This window comes from Engraulis encrasicolus, chromosome 20, assembly GCF_034702125.1.
Source record: "Engraulis encrasicolus isolate BLACKSEA-1 chromosome 20, IST_EnEncr_1.0, whole genome shotgun sequence".
In the NCBI taxonomy this organism is placed as follows: domain Eukaryota; kingdom Metazoa; phylum Chordata; class Actinopteri; order Clupeiformes; family Engraulidae; genus Engraulis; species Engraulis encrasicolus.
In genome coordinates, this window is record NC_085876.1 from 18,964,337 (window position 1) to 18,991,297 (window position 26,961).

At 42.9% G+C, this 26,961-nt stretch overlaps 3 protein-coding genes across 3 annotated transcripts; 2 read left to right on the forward strand and 1 right to left on the reverse strand.

The window, feature by feature from the left end:
- The first annotated feature begins 1,135 nt into the window (after positions 1 to 1,135).
- Positions 1,136 to 2,014, forward strand: cldn35 (claudin 35). The gene has a single exon (XM_063184820.1). It carries the CDS (start codon positions 1,216 to 1,218, stop codon positions 1,933 to 1,935), a length of 720 nt encoding a protein of 239 aa, XP_063040890.1. The 5' UTR covers positions 1,136 to 1,215; the 3' UTR covers positions 1,936 to 2,014.
- Positions 2,015 to 6,715: 4,701 nt separating this feature from the next.
- Positions 6,716 to 12,731, reverse strand: airim (AFG2 interacting ribosome maturation factor). Its single transcript, XM_063184821.1, has 4 exons — positions 12,177 to 12,731; positions 10,989 to 11,168; positions 8,942 to 9,060; positions 6,716 to 7,799 (listed from the first exon to the last, which is right to left on the reverse strand). The coding sequence occupies exons 1-4, from the start codon at positions 12,443 to 12,445 to the stop codon at positions 7,762 to 7,764; spliced, it is 606 nt and encodes a 201-aa protein (XP_063040891.1). The 5' UTR covers positions 12,446 to 12,731; the 3' UTR covers positions 6,716 to 7,761.
- A 156-nt stretch (positions 12,732 to 12,887) lies between these two features.
- Positions 12,888 to 24,462, forward strand: cdca8 (cell division cycle associated 8). The gene is made up of 11 exons (XM_063185547.1): positions 12,888 to 13,002; positions 13,445 to 13,541; positions 14,483 to 14,611; positions 14,723 to 14,763; positions 14,969 to 15,035; positions 15,355 to 15,422; positions 16,116 to 16,195; positions 18,237 to 18,332; positions 19,809 to 19,938; positions 23,137 to 23,223; positions 23,878 to 24,462. Exons 2-11 carry the CDS (start codon positions 13,448 to 13,450, stop codon positions 23,911 to 23,913), a joined length of 828 nt encoding a protein of 275 aa, XP_063041617.1. The 5' UTR covers positions 12,888 to 13,002; positions 13,445 to 13,447; the 3' UTR covers positions 23,914 to 24,462.
- Positions 24,463 to 26,961: the final 2,499 nt, after the last annotated feature.

The following is a 26,961-nucleotide window of genomic DNA, read 5'->3' on the forward strand; positions in this document are numbered from 1 at the left end:
GGACGCACATCAGGCACCCTGAGCTGAGTGAGCGGGGCAAACCACTAAAGGACACTTGAGGATTCATTTTTCTGTTGCTTACAGACCTGCCAAGTCAAAACCAACATCTCCAGACAACAATGCTGGTTTATTCTTTTGTCACTGGACGTTTAGGCAGATAGAGGGGGCAGGTTTTTTTTGTTTGTTTGGGGTTTTTTTTGTCTGTCCTGGCCGCATCAATGTCTGACCACCAGCTCGTCTGAATTTCTTGGACCTCACTGGTTTTCATGGCTACCTGGAAAAGATCCATCTTCAGTGGTTGGCGGCGGCGTAGGCCTACTGCATCAAATTTTTATCAGCGACACCCATCTGAGTAAGCCGACCCTGAACTTGGATGGTAAACTTAGACACGCTGCCTGTGACGACAGACCGGGCTTAGTTGTCACACCGGCAGTAGCTGAGAGAGGGGGAGCAGTTGCGGTTTTGCGGGCAGCCGTTCGTTACCGAGCCATTGTATTGTGTCGTATTGTATTGTATTCTAGCTGGCGCTGTGGACCAATCATCAAGTGGACTGCGTTTTTTTTCATGCGTAGGTCAGTCCAGCACGTCAAAGCTGTCAAACTGGAGCAGGGCCCTTCCCTCTCACTCATCAATAATTTATTGGTCTCGAGCTTCGACAGGAAAAGGCCGTTGGAGAAAGTCTGTGGGGAAACTTCATGGGGAAAAAAGGATGGTGACTAGGAGGGGTTAGTCATAGAGAGAGAGAGAAAGAGAGAGAGAGAGAGAGAGAGAGAGAGAGAGAGAGACAGAGAGAGAGAGAGAGAGAGAGGAAAAAAACAAAAGGCAGCAACAGGTTCAGGTTAGAACCCTTCGAGCTCACCAGTGAGGATCCGATTCTTCCATCTATCTGGAGGAAGAATTCCGGATCCTCACAACACAACACTTTTTTGGTGCCTTTTTTCAAACTAGTCGGAGCCAACAGAAGTCGGCAAACCCAAAACAAAAGTAAGATAGGCGATTTTATTATTTTTTTTAACATCTGGAGTAGCCTACGAGAAGGAAAAAAAAAGAGCAGAGGCCAAGACAAAGGGAAGAGGGTGGGTGGGGGCTCACTGCACACAGCAGGGCCTCTTCCTCCAACCATCTTCCATCGCCAGCTAAGCCAAGCGCCCCCCACCCGCTGCAAACATCGGGTCCAGGTTGTGGCCGGGAGTGGGAAGCCGCGAGGAAGGAGCCATGGTGAACACGGGCATGCAGCTGATCAGCTTCACCTGCGCCGTGACCGGCTGGATCATGGCCATCGCAGTGACCGCCTTACCGCAGTGGAAGGTGACGGCGTTCATCGGCAGCAACATCCTGACGTCGGAGATCGTGTGGCAGGGGATCTGGATGAACTGCATCTATCAGACTACGGGCCACATGCAGTGCAAGACTTACGACTCCATGCTGGCGCTGCCGCCGGACATACAGGCCGCCCGCGCCCTGATGTGCCTGGCCATCTTCCTGGGGTGGCTCTCATGCACCGTGTCCTGCTGCGGCATGAAGTGCACCACCTGTGCCGCGGACGACCGCCATGCCAAAGCCGGCATAGCTCTGTCCGGCGGCGTGCTCTTCATCCTCACGGGGCTGTGCGTGCTGGTGCCCATCTCCTGGACCGCCAACACGGTGGTGCAGGACTTTTACAACCCCAACGTGCCGCTCGTCAACAAGCGCGAGCTGGGCCAGGCCATCTACCTGGGCTGGGCGGCCTCCGTCATCCTCATGATCAGCGGCGCCGTGCTCAGCAGCACCTGCCCGCACATCGAGAGGGGCGGTGGCGGCGGGGGATACAGACGCGGAGGGTACCTGGCACGCAGCTTCCGAAGCATGACCAGGCACTCCGTGCCCTCCGCGCCAGACCCGCCCAAACCCATCTCCGTCAGCGCCAGCGGCGTGCCCTTAAAGGAGTACGTCTGATTGGCATGGGATGGGATGGTGTGAGGATGTGAGTGACTTTATTATGAGACGATGTGGAAGGGCTGAGGATGCATGTGAGGGACTTATTCTGACAGGATGTGGAGTCGATGTGGAGCTCTGGTTTGGTTGAGTTGATAGTGAGCTGGTTGATTGTATGTCGTGCTGGTAAGGAACGAGACAGGCACTTGACTTTGTAATATATTTTTGGAGGAAGTTGAGTATTATTATTATTATTGTTATTATTAGTAGTAGTACTCCTACTGCAGTCAAGTAAACCAGTAAGGGCTGTCACCTCTGTTTCTTTGGTGTGTCCTCCCCTCCTTCAGTCAGAATATAGCACAGTGTATAGAGGTGGTATTTCTCATTAAGTATTTATTTCGTTGACTTGGGTTTCTTTCAGTGTTTGCACTGTCGCAACTGTTAATTGCCATGCATCCGTGTTTTGTAATGTTAGTATTACTGGGTTTTCCGAGTGTATTAGACAGAACTGCTGAAACAAAGTATGACAGCACAAAAGCTAGATCGCAGTGACAGTTTGTTTGTTTGTTTTAAGGGAGTATCAATCCAGTAGTTTGTTTGATGTGTGTTTTGATGCGGTGACAAAGGGTGTAACTACCTGTCCTGTCCGCATTTATCGATGACTTCACTTAAATCATCCGAGTGCCTTTTTGAAGACACAAGCTGGACAGAAAAAAAAGTGTGGAGAAATAGTTCTGCTATGACAGTTTTGATTCAAACTCAAACAGAACTCCTTTGGAAAGTGAACGAAATGACACACACAGGAGGATCATTCCGTGACAGTTTACTTTCCCAAATGAACAAGGGCTTTGCTGTTTGATTTAAAATCAATGGAACAGGTGCGGTATGACAGAAGCTGTGATGAAGGTCGTCAAAACTCTTTTCATCCTTCTCACGATGACCTTGGCCACAGCTTTTTCTCATACTTGATTCTACATCAAACAGCAGAACCAGTGTTCATGTTTCAAAATATATTTGGTTAAAATTCAATAAACATATTCCTTCCTACAAGGGCTGTGGTGACTGACAACACATTCCGTTTCTTTTTCTGTTGGACCCTTTTCCTGAGGGATAGCTGTTGAATAATTTAAGGTTTGGACTTCAGTTTCTGTCAAGCATACTGTATCCACCTGGAGGGAGAGAGAGTGATAATTTGCATAGCTATTCATCTCTCTCTGTGCCGTAGTCACTCAGCCAGCACATACAAGGCAGGATGTACACTTGATCAAGCATTTCGCTATAAGCAATCAAGTCAAGTCAAGTGTACTTTATTCTCAAAAAATCTATGTAACAGGGTTAGTACAGAAGTTTGAAATCATGGGTTTGACCAGTCTCCAATGAGCAGTTTAATTAAAAACATTTAAATAAGACATTGGAGTCATCTAAACTAGTGATTCTCAAACTGTGGGCCTTGAAGGTATTTCAATTGTGCCTTGAAACCATTTTCTACAAATGAAAATAATATTTGTGTGTGTGTTGCAAATGACTACATATTTACTGTATTGTTTATTGGTTTAGAGGTGGCCCCTGAATGAATATATCAAGTGGGCCCCCTTAGTTGGATAAGGTTGGGAACCCCTGATCTAAACCTCTCTCTCTGTGTCGTAGTCAATCAGCCAGAACATAAAAGCCAGGATCTACACTTGATTAAGCATACAGCACTGAGCAATAGCAGAGTCGACTCTAGATTCAGCTGGGGCCCCAGGCGAAATTTCAAAGGAATAAACATTTGAAACACGCCATTGCTGTAGTAAAATGTGAGCGGTTGTTCACCATCTAGGGTCTTGGGGGCCCAAGGGGCTGCCTGCCTAGCCTGGTGGCAAGATGTGCCTCTGAGCAATAGCATTAGTGCTCTACTGGCTCTACTATCAGGGTGTCAAAATCAAATTGACTGAGGACCAAAATCAAAATCTGGAGTGAAGTCGCCAGCCAAACTCAATATTTATTATTTAAAAAAATTATACAAACACACCTGATAGCCCTAAATCATAATTAAAAACCACACACAGATTCCCATCAATAGTTCAACCAGCACATATTCTGTTGCATTTGAGTGTGAGCTGTTTCACTGGCCTGGGCCTACTCATATTCTGGTGACACACCAAATTTCATGTTTAAATCTTAATATGCTATAATGGGGCCAACTGTAATACACATTTGAAATTATGCCACGAGCCAAATAAAATTACACCATGGGCCAGTTTTGGCCCCCGGGCCTGAGTTTGAAATCCCTGGCTGATCTGATTATTATCATGGCTGATCTGCCTTGGGTCCTTCCTGTGTGTTCTTAAGAAATGAGGACTCCCGGCTCTTCTATTAGATGACATACCTCTTAACTTAACCTGGTTTACTCCTGAACCAGCTTTGTAGGATAGCACCCTGAGCTCAGCACAGCATAAGGTCATTCCGAGAAACTACCACTACGACATTACATTTATTGCACTAAATTACTGGCAGTAATAATAATTCTCTGTGGCCCTGCTTAGAAGATGTGCATTTCCCAATTTATAAAATAATATAGGTTTATAAATAAATAAACAATATGCGTATGTAAATATACTGTATAAAAAATGCTTTTGGGAATGTAAATCATTAGTAGCCTAATGTGTTCACGTTGTGGCTGACAGAAGCAAACTGGCTGAAGCCTGCCCCCTGTTGCACAGCAAATGAACAGACCTGATTGTCCCCATTTAACCCAAGTGCAGTATGTTTCAGAAGAAGTGAGAAAGTATAATTAGCTCTCTCTCTCTGGGTCATAAATAAGTTTAAATCCCATCAGCAATTCTCAAAAAAAAAACCCTAGTGAAGTTAGCAACTGTGGTTTCAAGAAATGCACCCCTGGTTTGGTTAACCCAGAAAATGGCAATTGTATTTGTACTTATTAATGGTAAACCTGATAGAAGACTAGCCTATTGGCATTGAATTAGTAAATTCAATGAGGGTTACCACTTTATTTCAAGACTTTGCTGTTACAGTGTTCTCACTTAATTAGGTACAGTGAAAAAGGTGATGCAATAGCACATGTACTAATAACATGCAATAGTGTTGTAGTTACCGGTATATCATGTACCGGTATTCTTGTGCATCTATATACCACAATCACAACGTAATATGGCATTTTTTATTTTATTTTTTAAATCAAGTAGGTAGCAGGCTTCACTCAGGTTTCTTGATAACTTTTAAGGGTGCTGTCCCAAATAAATACTTAGAATCAAAGAAAAGGGGTCGCACCTTGCATCATTTTTTTCTTCTTTATTTTTTGTTTTATTTTTATAATAGCTATAATTCTTCCAGACGGAGGTCCAAGGCACCCTAATAATTAAGTGTATGAATTAGTGCACACACTAGTCTGTTACTACTTGTTATTACACCAGTTATTCCACTATACCCAGAGAGGTATGCAACAGTGAACCCTTAAAATAACGTGTCACCGTATGAAGCATCTGCCTCTTGTACAAACAGCTTCACAACTACCCAAGGGCAACAAGAAGAATCACCGCACACTGGTGGAAATCATTTTACTGCTTTTCTACAAGTGAACCTGACGAAGCATAAGAGTGCAAGCAAATGGTGATTCTTCTCGTTTCCCTTGGATTACAGATGACTGCACGTCGCCAGCCAGTACATAGGAGTTTCAGATCTTTCAGCTTTACACCTAGCCTGATTATCATCAACTTTCAAATCTCTTCGAGACTTGGTCTGACCAAGAGCATAACAATTAACATTTCCCAGACAACATGGTTGACCCGCCTCCCTTAGTTTGCTAATAGCTGTTTGCTTCCTTACAGAGTGGGAGGAGTTCCTATTTTTTAGGGAGCCAGTGTTTCCCACAGAAATTTTGGAAACTATGGGGGCAGCCGGGATTTTTTTTGCCGGGGGGGGGGGCGTCTTTTCACGGGCCTTTTTTTGGGGGGGGGGGGGGGTTGTGTTATTCACGCAGTGTAAATGCAAAATGGCAAAACAATGAGTACAGTATGACATTGGCGCATGGAGAAACTATAGGCCTACGCCTACATTTCAGCCATTTATATTTTGAGAAATAAGGCTACATAATACACATGCAGGGGTCTATGTAATGAAAAAAAAAATAAAACAAAATAGGAGCAGAGATAAGAATTTAAGATTGCTGTGAAATTGTTAACGCATAAACAAAAAGGGTCTAAGAGGGTAGGCTATGCCTTTTCCCCACACACGCATTGTACATGAGGGGTGCTGGTCACAGGGCCAGTTTTTCAAAATTCCTCCCATTAAAAGGGCTGAACAACATATTACACATTTATGTCTATATTCACATTCATTACACATTCATTTCTATATGCAGCCCGCTGTCTCCTCTGCCTTGTCAATGAAGGCCTGTCACCTAACTCATTACAACTGTAAAACAAAGCCTGGGGAGTGTTAGTAAACTCATCCCAACTGTCCCTTCTCGGAAGGTTTTTTTTTTTTTTTTATTGCTCCCAAACCCAAGTTAACTACAACAACTTGACAAGGCTTTTGATCCCTCTCTCTTTCAAGCACTTGTGGTTTTCTCTATAGGATGTATTTACTCCAGGAGGAAAATGCGAAGGAAATCGTAATTGAAATCGCTTTTAACAAACACGGAAATCGTAAAAAAAAAAAAAAAAAAAAAAAAAAAAAAAAAAAAAAAAAAAATTTTTTTTTTTTTTTTTTTTTTTTACATTTTCGGAAACTATGGCGGCCAAATTTAAACTATGGCGGGCCGCCATAGTTTCCTCAATGTATGGGAAACACTGTCGGAGCTCAGAAACGATATTTGTATTGCTCTTGGCCTGACTAGAAGCAACGCTGAAGGTGTAGCGTCACTAGGAGGGCACGGCCTGGCTACTTTACACCTACCTCTGGGTTAACTAAGGGTGTAAATCACAGCCTTCATGACGATACGATATGGTATCAATTTCTTAAATCAGGGATTCGTTTTTTTTCGATACTTAAGAATTCCCCACGATACGATGCGATTCGGTTCGATTCCATTTTTTCCAATTACTTTTCCACTACTATTGTGTTATGGAGCTAGGGCATTGAACAGGGGCCAGCGATTCAATTCTTTTCGATTCTTAAGAATGCCCCACGATACGATGCGATTCGATTAAATCGCCGGCCGATACATCGATACATTTCGATTTTTATTTACATCCCTAGGGTTAACTAAACCAGGATGATCAACCTCATTATCATGATCATAGTGTACCGCTCCACTGATCCTACATTGTTCACCCCATTCCTCAACAGCAAACTGTTCTTTTTTTGGTCTTTTTGACTTTATTTATGATAGTACAGTAGAGGAGAGACAGGAAACGAGTGATGAGTGATGTGAGAGAGATGGGGAAGGTTTGGCAAATGACCCTGTCCGGAATTGAACCCGGGTCGCGGGCATAGCAGCCCAGTCAGTGCCCTACCGTTAGAGCCACGATAGATAGGGCCAAAAGTAAACTGTTCTTCAGTAACTTATCACAGTCTCACACAACACGAGGCTTGCTTGCACTTCTCGAGTCGATGTCAGACAGCCCTGACTGGGTTCAGTTTGGTATCCACTGTGCACACAGCCTCTCCTCCACCCTCCAGCCTTAGAAGCTGTTGACCAATACTGATGCTTGGTCTTGGATGCTTGCCTTTGGATGCCTTGCCTCTGTCTGACTAGAAAAGCACATACGCAGTCTTTTATTTTTTCTTTCTTATTCCAAGAAGCAGGGAAGTGTGTGTCTGTCTGCTCGTGGTGTACGCTGGAGAGTGGAAGTGATAGGTATCCTTACACCTCCTTGTTCCTCCACATCTTCAGGGTGTCAGTTGCTACGAGTCAATAAAAAGGCTGACTCTGGACAGCGTATCTGCCAAGAGAAAAACAAACCGAACAGAGAGAGACAGAGAGACATCAGACACAAAACATGAGGCAATATCTTGCCCTTTTGGCTTCAAAAGCATATTTTATACATCACTGAGGCGTTTTTGAAACAGCAGTATAGATATTTTGGCAGACCGCTCATGTCAAGGAGAGAGAGTTATTCTTTGAAGAGAAAGGCAGAAAGGCTTCAGTGAGCATGTCCTCCCCATTTTTGCATTGCTGCTATTGATGGCTACAAGCCAGGTTGTTTCACTTTATAGCTGGATAGCCATGACACGTCTTTGACAAAACCATGAATATATGTTTTAAAAAACAGGCACAGGGAGGAAAAAGTGAAGTAAAATCAGTCTCTTTCAGTCTTTGTGATTCATATCCAAACTTATCGAGGATTTTATTGTTTAGGTAGGTACTGTATACCGGTATATAACAAAATGCAATTCTTACATCTAGATAGTTTGAGTTCCTTTGGCAGCAGAATAATTTGAATACCAAGAAAAGCGCTATAAAAAAAAACATGTATTATAAGATTAATAATCTTTTTTCTTCAAAATCGGCCTGATATTCCTGAGGCTTTTTAGTCTGGACCACTTTATTTGTGTTTTTGTGTATTCTGTACAGAGAGCATGAACCTGATTCATGAAAAAGAAGCTACCCAGGTGACTTACATGTCTTGTAAATTACACCGCAAGCAATAGGTTGTTAAAAAGACAACAATGTAACTGAAGGCTATTTCTATGGCCACCTCCAACAAGCTAGACACACAGTATTTCAGTTTCAGTTTGTTTCAAGCGCCAATGTGTACACTATTTTATTTCATTTAGGTGTTTAAATGAGCTTATTTAAATTAAGTGATATGGAATATTGACATTTGAAGGACATTGAACAATGTGAGTATGAGGACGTCATTTTATTTAGACAGACTTTAAAACACAGGTCAATGTTTTTTCCAAGATCCATTGTGTAAACTTCTTTATTTCATTTAGGGGACCTCACTTAAATAAACCTTTCCCAAAAAGGGCTTAGGCCATTTAGTAGGCGTTTTTGCAGGTGCCTTTGGCAAAAATGGGTTGAATGAAGTCTCCGGATACACAAGAATCCACAGAATATTCTGCTGTCCACAGAGCTTACCTTCAATACGCTCCTCTCCCTCAGGAGAGTAAAAGGACTCCCATCTTTTAGAAACCTCTTCCATCGCTGCAAGATCGTCAGGTTTCAGTACTTGCAACAGATGTTTTCGCCTCTGGAATCTGACTTAGGTTAAGGCCAAAGGCACAAACAAATTTGCAATGCCCATATATGATGGTGAACCGCATGTACAGATTATTACCAGGAAAGAAAGCGTCAAATGGTTAATTGCTTGAAATCATGACACCATATTCCCCCTTCCACCTATTGCACCTTGCCCGTCATCACGTCACATTTTATTTCTTGGTACTTGGTTCATGCTTTTACTTAAACAACTTGCCGTTGTTTTATTTATTTGTACATGGGGAATGCCTCTTGAGATGCAACATCTCATTTTCAGTAGGGTCCCCTTGAAACTGGACAATATAGACCGTACAAGACAAAACATTACATCGTACAAGACAACACACATTCACACACTCATTCAAACAGCAGCCTCTAGCTTAGCTGCACGGTATTGGTTACAGTCCCTATTGCAATGTAGGGTTAGATGCCTCCTCAATGTTCTGATTCACAAGACCAACTCCCTAAGCACACCAGACGATCTCCCAATCTATACAATTTCTTATAGGAAAGGTGTGGTATATGATTGCCCATGGCCGTTTATTGGGCATTACAAATGTGTCATTTGGCATATACATTGGCCATAGCCAATTGTGTCAGTTGTTTCTATTCAAGCAAACTGCAGTCAACGTCTTTCCACCTCTACCTGCTCTCTGGTTGGAGCCCAAGATCTGGTGTCCTAGCTGAGGGATAGAACGATTGTGCAAAGCAGCATGGGATTTCCAAGGCTATGAGCACAGCTGCCACAGACCACAATGCCAAAATCTATTTCCAAAGAATTCAAACACCATGATCATTGCAGTATAACCTAGTACAATTCCACAGCATCTTCTTCTTCACAGTATCCCTATATATTTGCCAGGCCATGCCCTCCTAGTGATGCAACACCTTCAGTGTTGCTACTAGTCAGGCCAAGAGCAATGCAAGTACTTTCTGAGCTCCCGAAAAATTGGGAACTCTTCCCACTTTGTCGGGAAGCACACAACCATTAGCAAACCAAGGGAGGCAGGTCAACCATGTCTCTTGGGAAATGTTAATTGTTATGCTCTTGGTCAGACCAAGTATCAAAGAGATTTGAACGTCGATGATAATCAGGCTAGCGCGGAACTACAGGTCAAAAAGAGCATGTTAATGGCAGCGCTACCAGACGGTAGTGTGTGTAGCTCCACTTCACCAGGGGGCTCCGGAGGTACACACACACACGCACCGTCGGTGAGAACCAGGCTAAATATACAGTACATTTTTAACATAGCCCAATCGTGTCAATTGTATCTATCCAAACAAACTGCAGTCACCGTCTTTCCACCTCTGGTGTCCTAGCTGAGGGATAGAATTCATGCCGTCTTTCAGATGGAACGATTGTGCAAAGCAGCATGGGATTTCCAAGGCTATGAGCACAGCTGCCACAGACCACAATGCCAAAATCTATTTCCAAAGAATTCAAACACCATGATCATTGCAGTATAACCTAGTACAATTCCACAGCATCTTCTTCTCAGTCTCCCTATATAGGTATGTGATAAGTAAAAAAAAATATATTCTGTCTTTTCTTTGGTGCAAACACAAATGACTGATGGTTCAATGTTCCTACATCTTCTACAAAATGACAGTCACTTGGATTTGCACCAAATAAAAGACTAAACTAGTGGCCCCATCAAATCTTTGCATTCTTGTCTGAATCCCCAAGTGAATTTAAACATCTAATAACAAATGTTACATGTACTTCCGCTTGAAGACACCATTCCTGAGATCTGGAAGGCCTTCGTTGCTCAAGAAAGAAAGGAAACTGTGGTAGTATAAAGTATAGTAGGTGCACACACACACACACACACACACACACACACACACACACACACACACACACACACACACACACACACACACACACACACACACACACACACACACACACACATAGGAAGGATACTGTGAGCGGTAGTAGGCGTGTGCGTCCTGTATCCACTCCAGCATGTCCGCTATGGACGGAGATGTGGCCGTTCTCAACGTGCAGGTGCCCAGGTCCAGGGTATCAGTGTTCTGCTCGTAAAACTGGAACGCTGCAGACACCTGGATGCCCAACGTTTTCAGCAACTTTTGAAACTCATCTCTGGTGAAACAGACAAAAAATGGAGAGAAAAGGGACTATAAGCACATAGAGTGTGGGGCCAACCATATGAAAACTAGTATCTACCTGCTGGTATGGAATATTGACATTTGAAGGACATTGAACAATGTGAGTATGACAACGTCGTTTTATTTATACAAACTTTAACACGCAGGCCGTGTTAGTCTTCACCACCTGCCGCACTAACCACAGTACAGTTCCCATTACTGTCACTTAAACAATCATTGTGATTAGACAAACTCTCACAAAAGCCTCTAGGTCCAGTTTATAGGCATCTGAATTTGAAACAGTTCCTCCACTACAGAGGAGTGCAGTCTCTTACTGCAGATGGGCCTGTCGACAGCCCTAGTCACACTTTGCTGAAAACACTCAACTACATCATAATAACATTGCTAAGAGTCTTAAGTAACCGATTAAGACTTGGTCATTACCATTTTGGCTATAATGAGGTTATAACACAGGCTCTGAGCTAAGGGGTTAAGGTTTCTACGGTAAGTCCTCAGAGTCCTGTATTATTATTATTGGTATGCACCCCAGGCTGTCTGTGTTTCCTTTGAACAGGCTACTCCTCAAACAATGCCACCATCGCTGTCATGCTCCATTGTGTCAGCAGGGTGCCATTACAGAGAGAACACACAGCACTGTGGACCTGTCCTGACATGTCTTAGTGCTCATTCATCTTCAACACAGGTAAGGCACTGTCCTGGGAAGGATGGACCACAGGGGGTGCACAATGAAAAGGTCTAGTTCTACTTCAGCTGTCCACGCTGCAAACCAACAGAGAAGAAGACTGCATACTATGAAGAGTCTATTCTAGGACAATAAGAACATTATATTACACAAGCCAGTGGCTGATATGGCTCTGCCCAAATTAGCACTCCTCATACACATCTTCATTGTCGCTGCCTTTGCCTAAACAGAGTACACAAGAGATGCATGATATAGAAAACTGGTGTTCAACACAAACCATGTACCAGCTTACCAACTTACACTTTATCTGTCAGCTTGCCCAATACCACATCTACAGCCAGTAAAAGTTTGAAGCGCAAGCGTTCCTTAAAATCAGGAAAGCGATGCAGTGGAGTGACATCGAGCCGTACATTGTCCAGAGCCCGTAGCTGCTCTCCAAGGTTCCCAAGAGAACTGACCAGAGGTCTGCATTCAGCCAGCACCAAGTCCCAAGCTTTGTTAGTCATATCCAGGGTCTGAAAACATTTCTTCAGATGCTGATGGCATGACGACATAACAGTTTGAGCCATTCCCAATCTAGAGACGAATTTGCATCAAATAAAAATAGTTGAACTACAGTGAAGCACAAAACTTTGTCAGTAAATTATTTGTAGTCCAAGATAATCACGTTCAAAGCAGGCTGGCTGTCCACAGCTGTATATAAAATTATCCATTCTTCGGACGTTATTTGGATATTACAAAGACCACTAGTATTTCAGAAAACATTGAGACAGTTCATATTAAGGCGTTATATTTGAAATCTGACATTTATCTCGTACGCAGAAAGCCAGGGCTACAATCACAACACATGCTTAGATGACTTCCGCCTAAGGCTATGTACAAGCCAATCCGCATTAAGTTCATGATTCGACAATTCAGTTAGCTATTCAGTCATTGGCTCTTTGTTTAGTTAATCAACAAAGCCACTTTCGGTAGGTTACTGGAGAAGACACTCGTGACGTCACATCCAAGTCTCCTCTCAGTGGTTGGTTGGAGCAAAGCAGCACAATTTGAAAACGTTTCCTAACTGCTGTGTGTTGTGTGCAGAAGAAGAGGGAACACCGACGTCTAAACATAGCAAAAACAAGTAAGAAAATATAATGATTAGATATATAGATTAGATTATGATGTATATTTAATGATTAGATTATAAGTATATGACCAATAACAATGTGATCATTGGCGTTGTACGAAAGAAGGTTAAAGTTAAATTAGGCTAATCCTTTGAACGACTACTAGCCGTACTAGCAGGGGAACAATGCTGTTCTTTTTTTAAACGATTGATTAACCCTGCATGGATAATATAACACAGTTTTCGCAGTAAGCTTATTTTCCAATCGTGGTGGCACTTCTTTACTGCATGGATGTGTATGTCTCTACCAAACATGACAAAGGTCATGTCATCTCGATTCTTCCCAGATTATTCTATGCTAGCTAGCATAATTCTATTGCTTTTTTCCAGTAACATCAGTAACATCAGCACAAGGTCCGAAAGCAGTCCTTACTAAATGCTACTTGTCCTGTTATAGGTCATGGCACCAAGAAAGAGAACCACGAATAAGAAAAACAAAAACAACCCAAAGACAGCGAAATTAGAGGCGTTTCTTGCGGATTTCGATGGCGAAGGTAAGTGCTATATTTACGTTTCCTGTTTACCAAATGACCAATTCTAACCAATCCTAGTTCTGTAACTTTTGCAACTGCTTTACTATAGAAAAATTTAGCTTTTCTACAAAGGTTAGACAAAACAATGCAAAAAGGGCTACATTCTTTCTCAAGCTGCCTGTCAATAGGCAATCAGGGTGTTGCGCAGTATGTAGAAAAGTGAGTTCATCTATTCTACAGCCTCGAGCTGTAGGAAGCCAAGAAAGACCTGTCTTATTTCTCTGAAGTTCATTGACACACACCGATTTAACAGCAGGCTCATGACGCCTAATACTCTTGGTGCTGTATTTAGAATGATGAAAATATTTTGGCTGAAAAGCCAAAGCTGCTGTCAGGTACTCCTGGTTCGACTCCCAAGCTGCCAGGTTGGTGGGGGGAGTAAATAACCACTGCTCACCCCGTCCTATTTCATGACTAAGGTACCGTGAGCAAGCATGGTAGGCTACTGTTCCACTGCACTGCTTGCACCCTTGGGATGCTGATTCGGGCTGTCCCCTTGCACGGGTGGCATAAATGCAATTTTGTAGTGTTCAGTGAGCACTTTGTCCCGTGGATTGCTGTGTCAAAATGGCAATGGGACTGGTTGGAGTTGGAGACATGATTCACGTACTTGTAGATTCAAATAATTCTTGGCAGCGGCTTTCTTTTCATTAGAGACTAACACAGAACCACATGACAGGCAAAGGTGACATAAAAATAAATGTAAACAAATTGCGTTAAATGCACCTTTTGTGTTCGGCCCTCACTTCCTGGAACTATTGCCTATGGTGATCTCAGTGTGAAAGGCTCCATGAGCCGCCATCTTTTTGTAAAAATAGAATTTCGGAGGTCAATGGGATTAGCCTCTTACTCTTACTTCCATGGCTAAGGTCTGCATGACTACCCTCTCCCTACATCCACAGTTCAGACAATTTTGGAGCGTTTGAGGGAGAAGACCAACAACCTGCTGAAGGATGCAGATCACTTTTACAACATGGCTCTGATCAAGCTGCCCAAGAGTGTGCGACAGATGAACGGGCTGGAGTATTTTGGTGAGTGTTTCAATTGATTTTGTCTTGGAATAAGCATTTGAGTATGCAATCTACTCATTTCAAAACTTAGGTAGTAAAGACTAATTTGGAATATTTTTTTTCCTCCCAAAGGTTCTATGAAAGTCAACGTACCAGCAGTGATTAATGACACAGTGAGTATGGTGGCTGTCTGCTCGATTGCTCTCTCTCTCTCTCTCTCTCTCTCTCTCTCTCTCTCTCTCTCTCTCTCTCTCTCTCTCTCTCTCTCTCTCTCTCTCTCTCTCTCTCTCTCTCAGTATACATCCTGTTCTTTTCTCTGCACTGCACACTGTAGGTTGAATATTAGCATGACTGTTTTTACTCTCTGTCTGTGTGTAGTCTGCTGAGGAGGCAGCGAAGGTGGAGAGCACGTTGGCAGAGGACCAGACTAAGACCATCAAAAAGCGTGAGTCACTCACTCTGGCAGCTTTGTATTGACGATTCATATTTATTCTCTGATTTGCTTTGGTGTTATGCAATCCAGGGGGGTATTCCAAGAACCTGGCTCATGTTAAGTTAACCTTGAGGTGGTAATAAATCCCCTAGTAGAAGAGCATGGAGTCCTCATTTTGTTAACTTAATAACACGTGTGAGCTTGCTATCTATTAGCAGTTTTACAGCTTCCAGTAGGTTAACTTCGTCAGGTTTATCACCAGGTTGTTGAAATATAAACCGCATGCTTTGGGGTACATCGGCATTCATTGCAATTGGCCCTTTGTTTGCAGCCAAGTCCCAGCCCAGAGTGAAATCCGACGGCGATGAGGAAAATGTCCCGCCAAAAACAACAAGGAAGGTGAGACTCAAATGCCACGTCGTGTCTGTAATGAATGTAATGTTGTACAAATGTAACAATGATTAGTGTTGTTTCTGTAATGAATGTAATGTTGTACAAATGTAACAATGATCAGTGTTGTTTCTGTAATGAATGTAATGTTGTACAAATGTAACAATGATCAGTGTGAAATGTGATCTGGAAGTCAGGGTTAATTTGCACTAGGGACCAATAGCCAACGTTTCATTAATATCAGATGACTAGTGCTGCCTCGCAGTCACTCAGAATACGGGCAGCAGGTTTGTATAATGTTCCGACTCTGCTTTTGTGATGGGCTATCTGGAACATACTGTATGACGTCAGGGCTCTAAGTTAACTTTTTTCATCAACAAAATGACTTGTAGGCGGTAATATAACAAGCCAAACACACACACTCCCTAATGGGTCAAAGTGGCTCATAAGTTTTCTTTTCTACCAGCCAAACTGAAATTTCACCAGCATTTGGACGGTTGGCGGGTGTTGATTTAAAGCCTTGCATGTCATTCTGTTGACCGTTGATACAATTACTCAAACTTTACACAAGGGAACTTGTTTTGAAAGCAGGCTGTCAGTAGAAACAAAGTCGAAAGTAATGATGTCACTCAGATGGTTTGTCCAGCTTGGATTATGTATTACTGGTACATACTCACACACCTGCATCTTTTTGTCCTGTAGCCTGGTAGACCCAAAAAGGTTCCCACCACCTCCCAGAAGAACAAGGGTTCTGTGAGCAAGAAGAACAGTGCCATCACCAAGTAAGGACGCCAGGCGACATCTTGTTTTCTTTATTCTGCACTCACAAAATGATGAAAATGTGGCTTAGAGCTCAGCAAACATGTACACAACTTCTAGTTTACACCCACATGCAAATACACACACACAAGCCACAAGCACACAGCCTCATTTTAGGGCTGCTTTCTTTTTATTAACATATTTATTGCCTTTGTATGTGCTCCTTGGACTACCATATTGAAAATCTTTGGTCTTATGGTGTCAAGTGATTATGAGAGTTTGGCTGTTCTCATTTCTTTTAAAGTGTGATGAATTGGCCTGAGGAAGATCCCACTGGTGGATCGAAACGTTGCCATTTGTATAAAGAAATAAAGTTGATCTTTTTGGAGCTCATTCCCAGTGTGCAGACCAATTCATCACACTGTCTACTGTTTTTGTCTGGCACCTGGACTATTGTTTTGTGGATGTGCGCACCTAGGACTGGGTACCGAAATTCAATTCTTTGATGGAACCGAATTAAAAGCTAAGGTTCTACTTGGCATCGAAACGTGCCTTGTCTGTCGGTTCCACGTTTCGGTTCCTGAAGTCTGACTGTCAGAGCCATCAAATGTGTGTTTAAGCACGCGGCCATTTCAGCCAACCACAAGTGTCACAAACTGACCACGCTCCTCCTCTTCCCGTTTCGCACCTCATTTAAACGATTGATAAGACAGCTGATTTTCAACCAGCTGATTGTACTACTTGAGAAACAAAAACATGCCGTCGAAACCGTGGCTATATTTCAAGAAAGTAGATAGGCCTAAGGAAGGAGCGCGCTGCAATATCTGCGATAAACTAATATCATGCAAGAATGGCAATACACCCAACACCTGCTCTTGCATTCGATTAACTTGCGTGCAGAGAGTTGCAGCATCTTTACAACGGCAATACCGTCAACCTCAACCATGACATCGACTCTTCGGGGAAGATGTCTCTAACTCCTTGGAAACATGTTTTTCCATGAAAAGAGCTAACTTAGAAATAACTGGTCTTGTGTTGGGGACGTACAAATGTAGCCTATTTAGACCGTCGGTTTAATTCGAGGGAACAAAGAGAACACAGCGACAAAAAAGATTTCCTCTCTATCCGGCTGGAAAATAACGCCATTGTTTACTTGAAGTAGCGGCCGCTTAAGGTTAAATAACTGTGGATTGAAAGAACATAAAAACGTTCCGTAAAAAACTGTAAAAAGCTAAGAATCTCAGCTTTCGAACAAGCCCTAACACATGTCTATAGGTCTACGTTAAGGAGATCGCTGGCTGTTCGGGAAAAAATGACGAGATAAAAAAAAAAAAAAAGGTTGGAAAGCGCTATTTTTTCACTTGAAACGGCCGCTTACAGTTCAATAACTTTTGATTGAAAGAACATAAAAACGTGCCGTAAAAACCTGTAAAAAGCTAAGATTCGCAGCTTTCGAACAAGCCCTAACACATGTCTGTAGGAGAAGGACAGGTTGTTTTTACCACTAGAAAGTGGTCTTGGGTCTCTGTTTTGGTAAGCTGTCGACAGACTGGGTAGAGTAGGCTACATTAAAAAATCATGTCAGGCACGCTTGACATAGGATTGGTAGGCCTACCGTGAAGTTGTAGGCTACCGTATAGTAGCCTACAGCAGAACAATTTTAATCAGACATGAGAACATTTATCAGTATCAAAACTGTTTATTGTACCTGCCAAGCCATGCCGAGAGGACAACTTGCAGCATGCAATTAATCATGAATGCTGTATAGAATTAAATGCCTTTAACCCGCCATTGCTTAAGTCACGATGAGCGCCGCCTTGTGGCAGGCAGGGAAACTCATGATTTACAGACCCGTTACGCCATCTACTGGCCACTTTGGGTAACTGCAGGTTTAATTCAGGGTTTCTAGGAACCGAAAATGGAACCGTTCTGGTACCGGAACCGAAACGAAGGAACCGGAAATGGAACCGGAACCGAAAATTGTCAATCAATACCCAGGCCTATGCGCACCCCAACCTCTAAACCTCGTTTCTTTTAAACCCTTTTCTCTTCTCTGGCCACCAGGTCCTCCAAGAAGCAGCTGTACACTCCAGCCCGCAGCTTCCTGGAGACGTCCCTGATGGGGCCCACGCCGCTCATCACTCCTCGCTTCGACTCCAGGTGGGTGCCGTTTAGGGCTGTACAATTAATCGAGAATCGTGATTTTGGCCATGACCGTTTAATCGTGATGGCACAGACACTCAGGCTGGTATTTCTGCCACCAAAGCTTTATGCTATTGCCTTTTACATAAGTATTACAATTAGGGATGCACGATACCCCCTTTTTTGAAAACCGATATGAGTACGAGTACATTAATGTCGGTACTTGCCGATACCGAGTACCAATACTGATACTTTTACCCTCAACATACAATGAAAATAAATGCACATTCTTGTTTTTTTCCACCTATGATATTTGTGTTAATGTCTATTTGGATGTAGATTTGTATGTTAGATGTATGAGGCAGCACTTTTTTCCCCATGACTGCTTTTAAGTCAATGGAATGTCATAAGATGTTGGGTTTTTTGGGTAATAGCAGTATCGGTGCCTGGTATCGGAAAGCTTGTTTGACGGGGACGAGTATGAGTATAATGGGCAAGTATCGGGGCCGGTATCGGTGCATCCTCCTTGCAATTCAGTTTTATTTTGTTCATCCTTGATATACATCCTTGGCTGTATTTCATTTTGTGATTATAGACATTCTGCACAAAATTCAGTTTGTTGTATTGTACAGCATTGTTGTTTAGTAATCGTGATTAATAATTGTGATTTCAAATTTTTTTACCCAAATAATCTGTAGAATTGTTTCCATAATTATGCAGCCCTGGTGGTGTTGATAGTCTGGTAGGCGAATCCATGGCAGGCAACTTTTCTTTTTTGCCTATTCTTTTAGTTTCTTTTCTCTATTTAATCCTGGCTGAGCTGGTTTTGGGACTGGGTCTGTCTTCCGGTTACAGCACTCTTATCTGTTCAGCGAAGGTTTTTCTTTCCTTCCTTATTTTGAATCTTTGTAGCTGGTTTGGAGCAGGCATTGCACTGACGACACGGCTGTGCTCCCTCCCCTATGTACAGTTTAACAGGTTGAATGTCAACTGTTGGTTCAGGTTTAAAATGCTATTGGTCCGAGACAAATGCAGCTTTTTCCTGGTGTCACAAGCGATTTCCACCTTAGGGTACATTCCAAGCAATACAAGCTGTTCGTCTTCCAGAACTGGAGGCGTGTGGTACAGATTTGAATCTGATTTTTTTTTTTTAGTTTTGTGTCTTTGTACTTGGTTACATTACATCTGGTTAATGCTAAACCTGGCTTTTCTCTGTCTGCCCAAGACTGAATTTGAAGGGTTTAAAAAATAATAATAATAAAAAAAATAGTTTTGTGGCTTGTACATTCTGTTTATCAGCGTTTTTTCCATGATCACCCTAAATGGCTGGTAGATACTAATTTACTAGCCATGCACACACTCACTAATGGGTCAAAGTGGCTGGTAAGTTGGTCTTTTCTACCAGCCGAACTGAAATGTCACCAGCGTTTGGCCGGTTGCTTGGTGTTCATTTAGAGCCCTGGTATGATTAATGCTCAACGTGACTTTTCTCAGGCTGCCCAAGACCCCTGCCCTGCGTAACCCTAAGCACAGGGAGAAGGTGTACAGCATCTCTGTTAACGGCTCCCCCATCCAGGGAGGCATGGAGGACATCGTCATCAACGTCCCCATCGGCAATGGAGAGGTGAGAGACTGACTCTGAGTTTGTTTTATTTATTTATTTTCTTATTTCCAATTTTGCACATATATCACACTCACAAAATGGACGGCACAAGCCAAAGGGAAAAAACAACCAAAAAAATAGAGGAAAGGGAGGACTCTGCGTTTGTTGACTTCACTGTAACATGTTTATGCTGTGGCGCTTTATGACACGCCCCGCCATGTATTCTATGACTTGAGTGTTGCCATAGTGTCCACTTCTTAACTCTTTGTAGATTGCTAGTCAGTCCATGTTCTCTTTGTTTTTAGATGCGTCCCACGCATCTCTATAAGAGGCTTTGGTGTCCGTCCGTCCGTCCGTCCGTCCCTCCGTCCGTCCGTCCGTCCGCCCTCCCGTGATGTGTTTCCCTCCCGTGATGCGTTTCTGAATTGTGATTCCCTCCTGTGATTCCCTCTTGTGTCCACAAGGTGGCAGTCGCTCAGTTTTGGCCTGGAGCTCATGCGTGCAAACCAACCGTGCTCTTTGCCAGTGAGAAAAACATGGCGGCACTTCCTGTTGATTTTCACATGAAAGTTTTGCTTAATTTAAAGTCCCTAAGCGACTATAAATGTTGTGGCTTCCATATATTGATGTAAAAGTGCCCCACAAAGTAATGAAGCACAACAAAGTTACTCCACATTACCATTTGACCACTCGTTTTTCTATGCTAACAGGGTAGCTAATGTAGCATTGTAAATGATCCAGGGAGAAAGGGGGAAATGTTGTGATTTCAGTCCGCCTGAGGCAACGATTTTCGTGGGGAAGATGACCTGCATCTCGGTGGCATTGAACCACGCCCCCGTGCCTTATTTGGCTCGCTCAGCACGTGCGTCCTCAGTCCAATCGCAATGCTTTATTTTCCCCAGACGTTTAATCGCATTTAAGTGAAAGTGCCATGTATACACATCGCAAAATAACTCTTAATCCGATCTATTTAAATCGCATTTATTAAATCGGACTTAAAAACATCATGTACACGTAGCCAATGTCTCATTGATTAGTTTATGGAACTTACGGTTTGTCTGTTACGGTCCACGAAGACAATATCCACGTGAAAACGCAAACGCCTGCAAACCACTGTTTTGACAGAAATACAGTTCACCTGTCGCCTACTCTGTTTTCTTCCCAAAGCGGCATTTAAAAGTATTCCATGAAATCCAACATCAACGTCACTTCAAATAGGTGACAGCATCATGCTCACACATGAAATAACATGAGGGGGGGACATCACTGCTCTCATATTAAAGTGAAAAGAGAATTTCACATTTTAGTTTATTTAATGTAGGCCTATGCAAAATTGCAAATAGCCTATTCATTGAAATCTGTCCAGAAAGGGTTGTAATGTTTGCCTGTTTTTTATGTTTGTAATTAAAAAAAAAAAAATAAAAAAAAGTGATTTAAAAAAAAAAAAATAGCCTAACAAAAATAGAGATTTTATGTTTAAAAAAAATGTGATATGGGATGGACCGATGGCCCCCCTAAGCTAAATTCGCCTTAGGTCCCCACATTGCTAAATGTAGTGTAAGGGATTATTTTGAAAAGACAGTAACATGTAATCAGCAATGCATTACAGTTTTTCAGTAAATTGCCCAACACTGTTGAAATCCTATGGTACTTTTTCAAATCCAGGCTTATACAGTACATTGTAGGCTTATTGATAAATTGCCTTGACAGGTTATGAGGAGGCCAAGGGGGCGTTTGGGCAAAAAAGGTTCAGAACGGGCATAGACGGACGCATCTGTTGTCCGCCTGTCGGACTTGTTTAAGTGGATTTTGGTAAAGGTGTCTGTCTGCCAAATCATTTAATGTAGTAGCCTGATTATCATCGACTTTCAAATCTCTTCGAGACTTGAACCAAGAGCATAACAATGAACATTTCCCAAATGGCATGGTTGACCCGCCTCCTTTGGTTTCCTACTGGTTGTTTGCTTCCTGACAAAGTAGGAGGAGATGCCGATTTTTTTTTTCTTCTGGAGCTCACAAAAACAAACGATATTGGAATTGCCTCTCCTGGCCTGACTAGAAGCAACGCTGAACGTGTTGCGTCACTTGGAGGGGGCGGCCTGACTAGTAATGCAGTGCAGACTAACCGGGCGAATAGACCAGCCGCGACGCGATTGAAGCGACAGAGAATCACTTCTGTGCAGCAAGAGCGATTGAAGCGACTAGAGTATGTCTGTTAAAAGCAGAAGGCAAGCATTCCAACATTCCCATTGGCTGTGGTCACTGACCACTATACAGTCATTGGCTGAGGCGGCTTGTTGCCGAACCGCGTCATAGCTCATTTGCATAACATTCCCAGGAGTTCAACTACAAACTGTCACTCAAGTCACGTGAATCGCCTCTAGTCTCCAGAATCGCTTTTGTCGCGCAACTCAATATAAAGTCAATTACTTCCCCCGCTCGCCTCGCTCATGTCACGGCCAGTGTATTTGTGCCGTAACTGTTGTTCTTTTCTCCCATAGTAAGGTATTGTGTGAGGAGGACGTCTCTGACTGCTCTACCCAACACTGAGCACAGTTGCATGCAGAGTATTCCGGAATATTTTCAGTGTTCAGTTTAAAACCAGTCCATGAATTTTCCGTTTACATGAGTGGAGCAACAGGAATATTTTCAAAAACACGGCCACATTCGGAATGAATAAAGAGTTTATTGACTCATGTTTAAAAGAAATACAAACTGAATACACCATTCTGTTTAAAGTCGGCGTATTCCTCGCATGTAATTACACTTATTGAAGTGCTGGATTCTTTCATTAGAGTGGGGTGGCTCATGACTAGTTTTTCACAATTTGCCAACTTACCACACCAGATGGTATTTTCAAACTAAAGGTAATGTTTAATGGCGCCTGGTCTGTGGTTCATTAACTTGCATTGAGGTGAACATCACTACTGAATTGCTTTTTGGTTTCCTTGATGGACTATTAACAGCACTGTGGGTTGTTGGAAGGCTCAAATTTTTTGTCTTTGAAACGAGTTATAAGAACTGATTGTGATGCACTTCAGTGTGGCTTTAAATGTGGATCGTTTCAGAGTTCAGACATTCTTATGAGTTCCTATTGTGATGGTGGCTTGCTTCCAATATGTTTGGTGAAATTATTTCTAAATGTTGTCATTGTTCAGCCATCCATGTGCCTCTTTTTACGTTTTCATAAATGTGTCTTTTTCCATTTTGTCATTTCAGTGCATTCAGCTGCTGGCTAGTGAAATGGACTCTGTTGACCTCAGCCAACTGGACGAGAATGCTCTTAAAAGCATTAGACAGCTACAGGTAAGGAGTTTTCACTCCGTGTTGACTCATAGTCTATTTGCTGCCAAGCCAGACTATAAACTATACTATGGGCAGTCATGGGTGAGCGGTTAGGGCGTCAGACTTGTAACCCAAAGGTTGCCGGTTTGACTCCCGACCCGCCAGGTTGGTGGGGGGAGTAATTAACCAGTGCTCTCCCCCATCCTCCTCCATGACTGAGGTACCCTGAGCATGGTACCGTCCCGCCGCACTGCTCCCTTGGGGCGCCACTGGGGGCTGCCCCCTTGCACGAGTGAGGCATAAATGCAATTTCCTTGTGGGCAGTGTGAAGTGAACACTTCTGTGCTGTGGAGTGCTGTGTCACAATGACGATAGGAGTTGGAGTTTCCCATTTGGGCTTTCACTTTCACTTTAAAAAGTAACCTATAGCCGGAGATTGCATTGTAGGCAACAGTTGGCATTCATACGGCTAGAAATATATATTTTATTTATCCTGGCACTGGTTTACTAGTTTACATGAATGTAGATACACCGTTATAGTTGTTGTTATTGAACTTGGTACTTTTAACATGTTTCTGTATTTCTGCTAATTGTAGTGGAAATGTTTTAAACGCTTACTATGCTAATGTCATCAATTTGGTCCTCTTTTTGTTCCTTTTCTTTTTTCCCATGCAGAATCGGCTCACAGCACTTTGCGGAACATCCAAATGACCACACCGTTTTTAAATGAGAGTTTTACATATTTTTAGGATTTATTTTATTCTTTCAACCCTTTTACTGTTGACATTTTACCCTCATTGTATTTCTTTTTTTCCCTGCCCATCTATTTTCTTTTATTTTCATGAGTGTCATGAGCATCTAAATCAAAAAGGAAAAAAAAAAAATCTGTACACTTTCAGGTTTCATTTGGCATCTGGTGTTTGTGGTTTTATAATTCCACACGTGGATGAAAAGGGGAAATGGCAGTTGCTTTGAAACAAAACCATTTTTGACCAATTGCTTTTTCAAAAACAACCAATTTTTACTTTAATGAGTGCTGCTCTCATCGTCATGGAAATGCTGCTTGATTACAGCAGCAACTTGCTTTTTGCTCTTTCATTGTACAGAACTGTAAATATGAACATGTTAGTTAGATGTATTCGTAGACGTATAACAGTGACTTCTGGTTTGTTGGTTGTCTGATCAAGTATGGTTCTACTTTGAGTTTCCAAACATGTAATCATCTGTCAAATAAACCTCTTGTGTGTTTGTTTTCCTGAATCCCATATGTCATTTATTTCTATTTTCTCCTTGTAATGCCAAATGACGTACACAGAAAAAAATATGTTTTCGCTAAAAGGTGGTTTTGTTGTTTTTTTACAGGCCACATTTGGCTAAGATGTGAAGTTCCTGAACAACATGAGCTTTAAAAGCTGCCCTTTCCTTTTTGTGTGATATTTGATGTGTTTGAAACCAGTCTCCCTCGAGATTTTTGGTTGGTCTGCTCATATCCTTCCCATTTTTAGGCAAAGTGTTGGCTGCGTGCATTTCCCCGTCCCAGTAGATATGTCCATGAAATGAAATGAGGAGGGCCCCCCCGACTGGTGACTAATGTGATTTTTCGCAATTCATTTTAGTGTTAACTCAGCACTAAGAGAGTAAAACCAACTTTAATAGTGTTGAATTTGACTCCCTTAGGCGTGGGATTAACACTGCAAGGGTGACTGTGTGAATGGGGCAGCTTGTGGCATGCCTGCTGTGCTGAGTAGGTTAAAGGAGTAGATTAAAGCCTGCACATCCAAAAACATATGATCTGGTACCAGGACAACCACATGACAAGATTTTTTATTTTATTTTTTAAAGGGGAAAAAAGTCCTTCATCCATTATTTTTCTCCTCCCCCTTTTTCTTTTTTTTCTTTGCCTAACGTTTTGGTTGAAAGCCCTTAAAACGTTATGTAAAAAAAAGTGGTGGCAGAAAGCTGAGAAGAAGGCCGGGTGCAGAGGGAGGGGAAGAGATACACACACCGCATCTACCATCCTTTGGGGGGGGGTCCTGTAAGTTAACATAGGGAAGCTTTGGGCTGTCCTGACTGCATGATTACCTCGACTGAGACCTCTTCTAGACTAGAGAAGTTTTGTCTGGGTGTACAGTATGAAAGTGCTTGTTGTATGTATGGTATGTCTTCCCCTAAGTTGTAGTAAATAACTTGCTGTAGGCTTATACGTATACATTAATCAGTGACTTCTTCAGGTGAACATACAATGTGTGTTTTTTGTTCTTTGGCACTTCAAGAGGAGAACAGTACATATCACACCTCTTCCAACTGAAGTGCTGCATTAACTGCCTCTGGATATTTTTAAAGGTGCACTGAGTAATATTTTTTGTAGTTTATTTCCAGAATTCATGCTGCCCGTTTTTTAAGTCCCATAGTGTTTGTGAAGAGTGTAGGTCTACCCTGATGTGAAGACTGGCGGCTATTGATTTGCAAGGTTGGTATAGATGTCGAGTGTGTAGGCCTATAGCTCGCTTTGAGGAAAATGTTACTGCACCCGGAGGGAGGAATGAGGGCACTGGGAGGGAGAGGTGAGTCTGGGTGCTAAGTTTGAGGACTGGGGATGCAAATGCTGCTATCTATCTAGAGTTCAAGTTCAACCAACAGTCAGCAGCCAGAACAAATCGATGCACATTGCCCTCCAAAACCCCTCCAGTCTCAAAGGGAAATGTGTTTTCTAAAACTGTTTTGGTTTAGGAGGCTGAGCCTGGAAGGACGCATCAATATACAGTCACCACCACCAGGGGGCAGTGTGAGACAGCAAATGACAGTCCATCCTTTACAGATCCTCTCCATCACCTTTTTATGGCGGTAGGAAAAAACCTCTTGGAAGTGGATGGACAGTGTGCGCCTCAATAGCTGTATTATAGCGGAGCTGTAAGTCAGTTGCCTGGCTGTAATAGACCCAATTTAGCCTGAGAAGCAGCCGCCCAGGCTCAGTGCAGAGACATCTAATAATGGAAGAAATTGATCCGGTAACGTAACCACTTCGTTTTATTTTCATGGTCAACTCCACCATGACAACTACTTAGTTTTGCCTCGCCTCAACGTTAACTTGACATACGGCCACATTTACAGTCAGCAGGACCATAATGCATGTGCTTTCTTTGCGCAATTAACACTTGCCATCAGTCACCTTCTGCCAATGACCCCCCCACACACACACACACACACACACACACACAGCAATCCTCCACTAACCACGCCTGCACCTTCACCTGGCTGCCTGTCCAACCATGCAGGCCCCCTCGAGTTGGCACGTCCGTCCATCCAATTAGTTCCAATTACATACACCAAACTCACAGTGCTCAGTTGGTATAACTAAAGTACCATCTGGCAGATAAGAGGACAGGGCAATCACGTCTGTGCCCCTACTGTGACGTGATGTGGAGAGACCTACTGTATGGTCACCTGGTTAAGGTGTGTGTGGTTTGGGTGGGCTAAAGTGCGATTTGAAGTTTTACTTCATCCTCTGCTTGTGTATCTAACTTCCATTTGACTGCTCTCTCTCTATCCCCCCCCCCCCTTCTCTCCTTCCTCCCTCCCTGTATGAATGCAGTGTGTTTTTTGGGTTTTTTCCTCCAGCAGTTGAAATCCAATTCAGCTGCTCGACAGATGTTGTGATCAGTGGTGTGTGGTGCGGTTCAGTTCCCTCGTTAGCAGATTCAGTGGTGCGCACCTGCTTTACTTATCACGGCAGGGCCGCCCGCCGCAGCGCAGCCTACC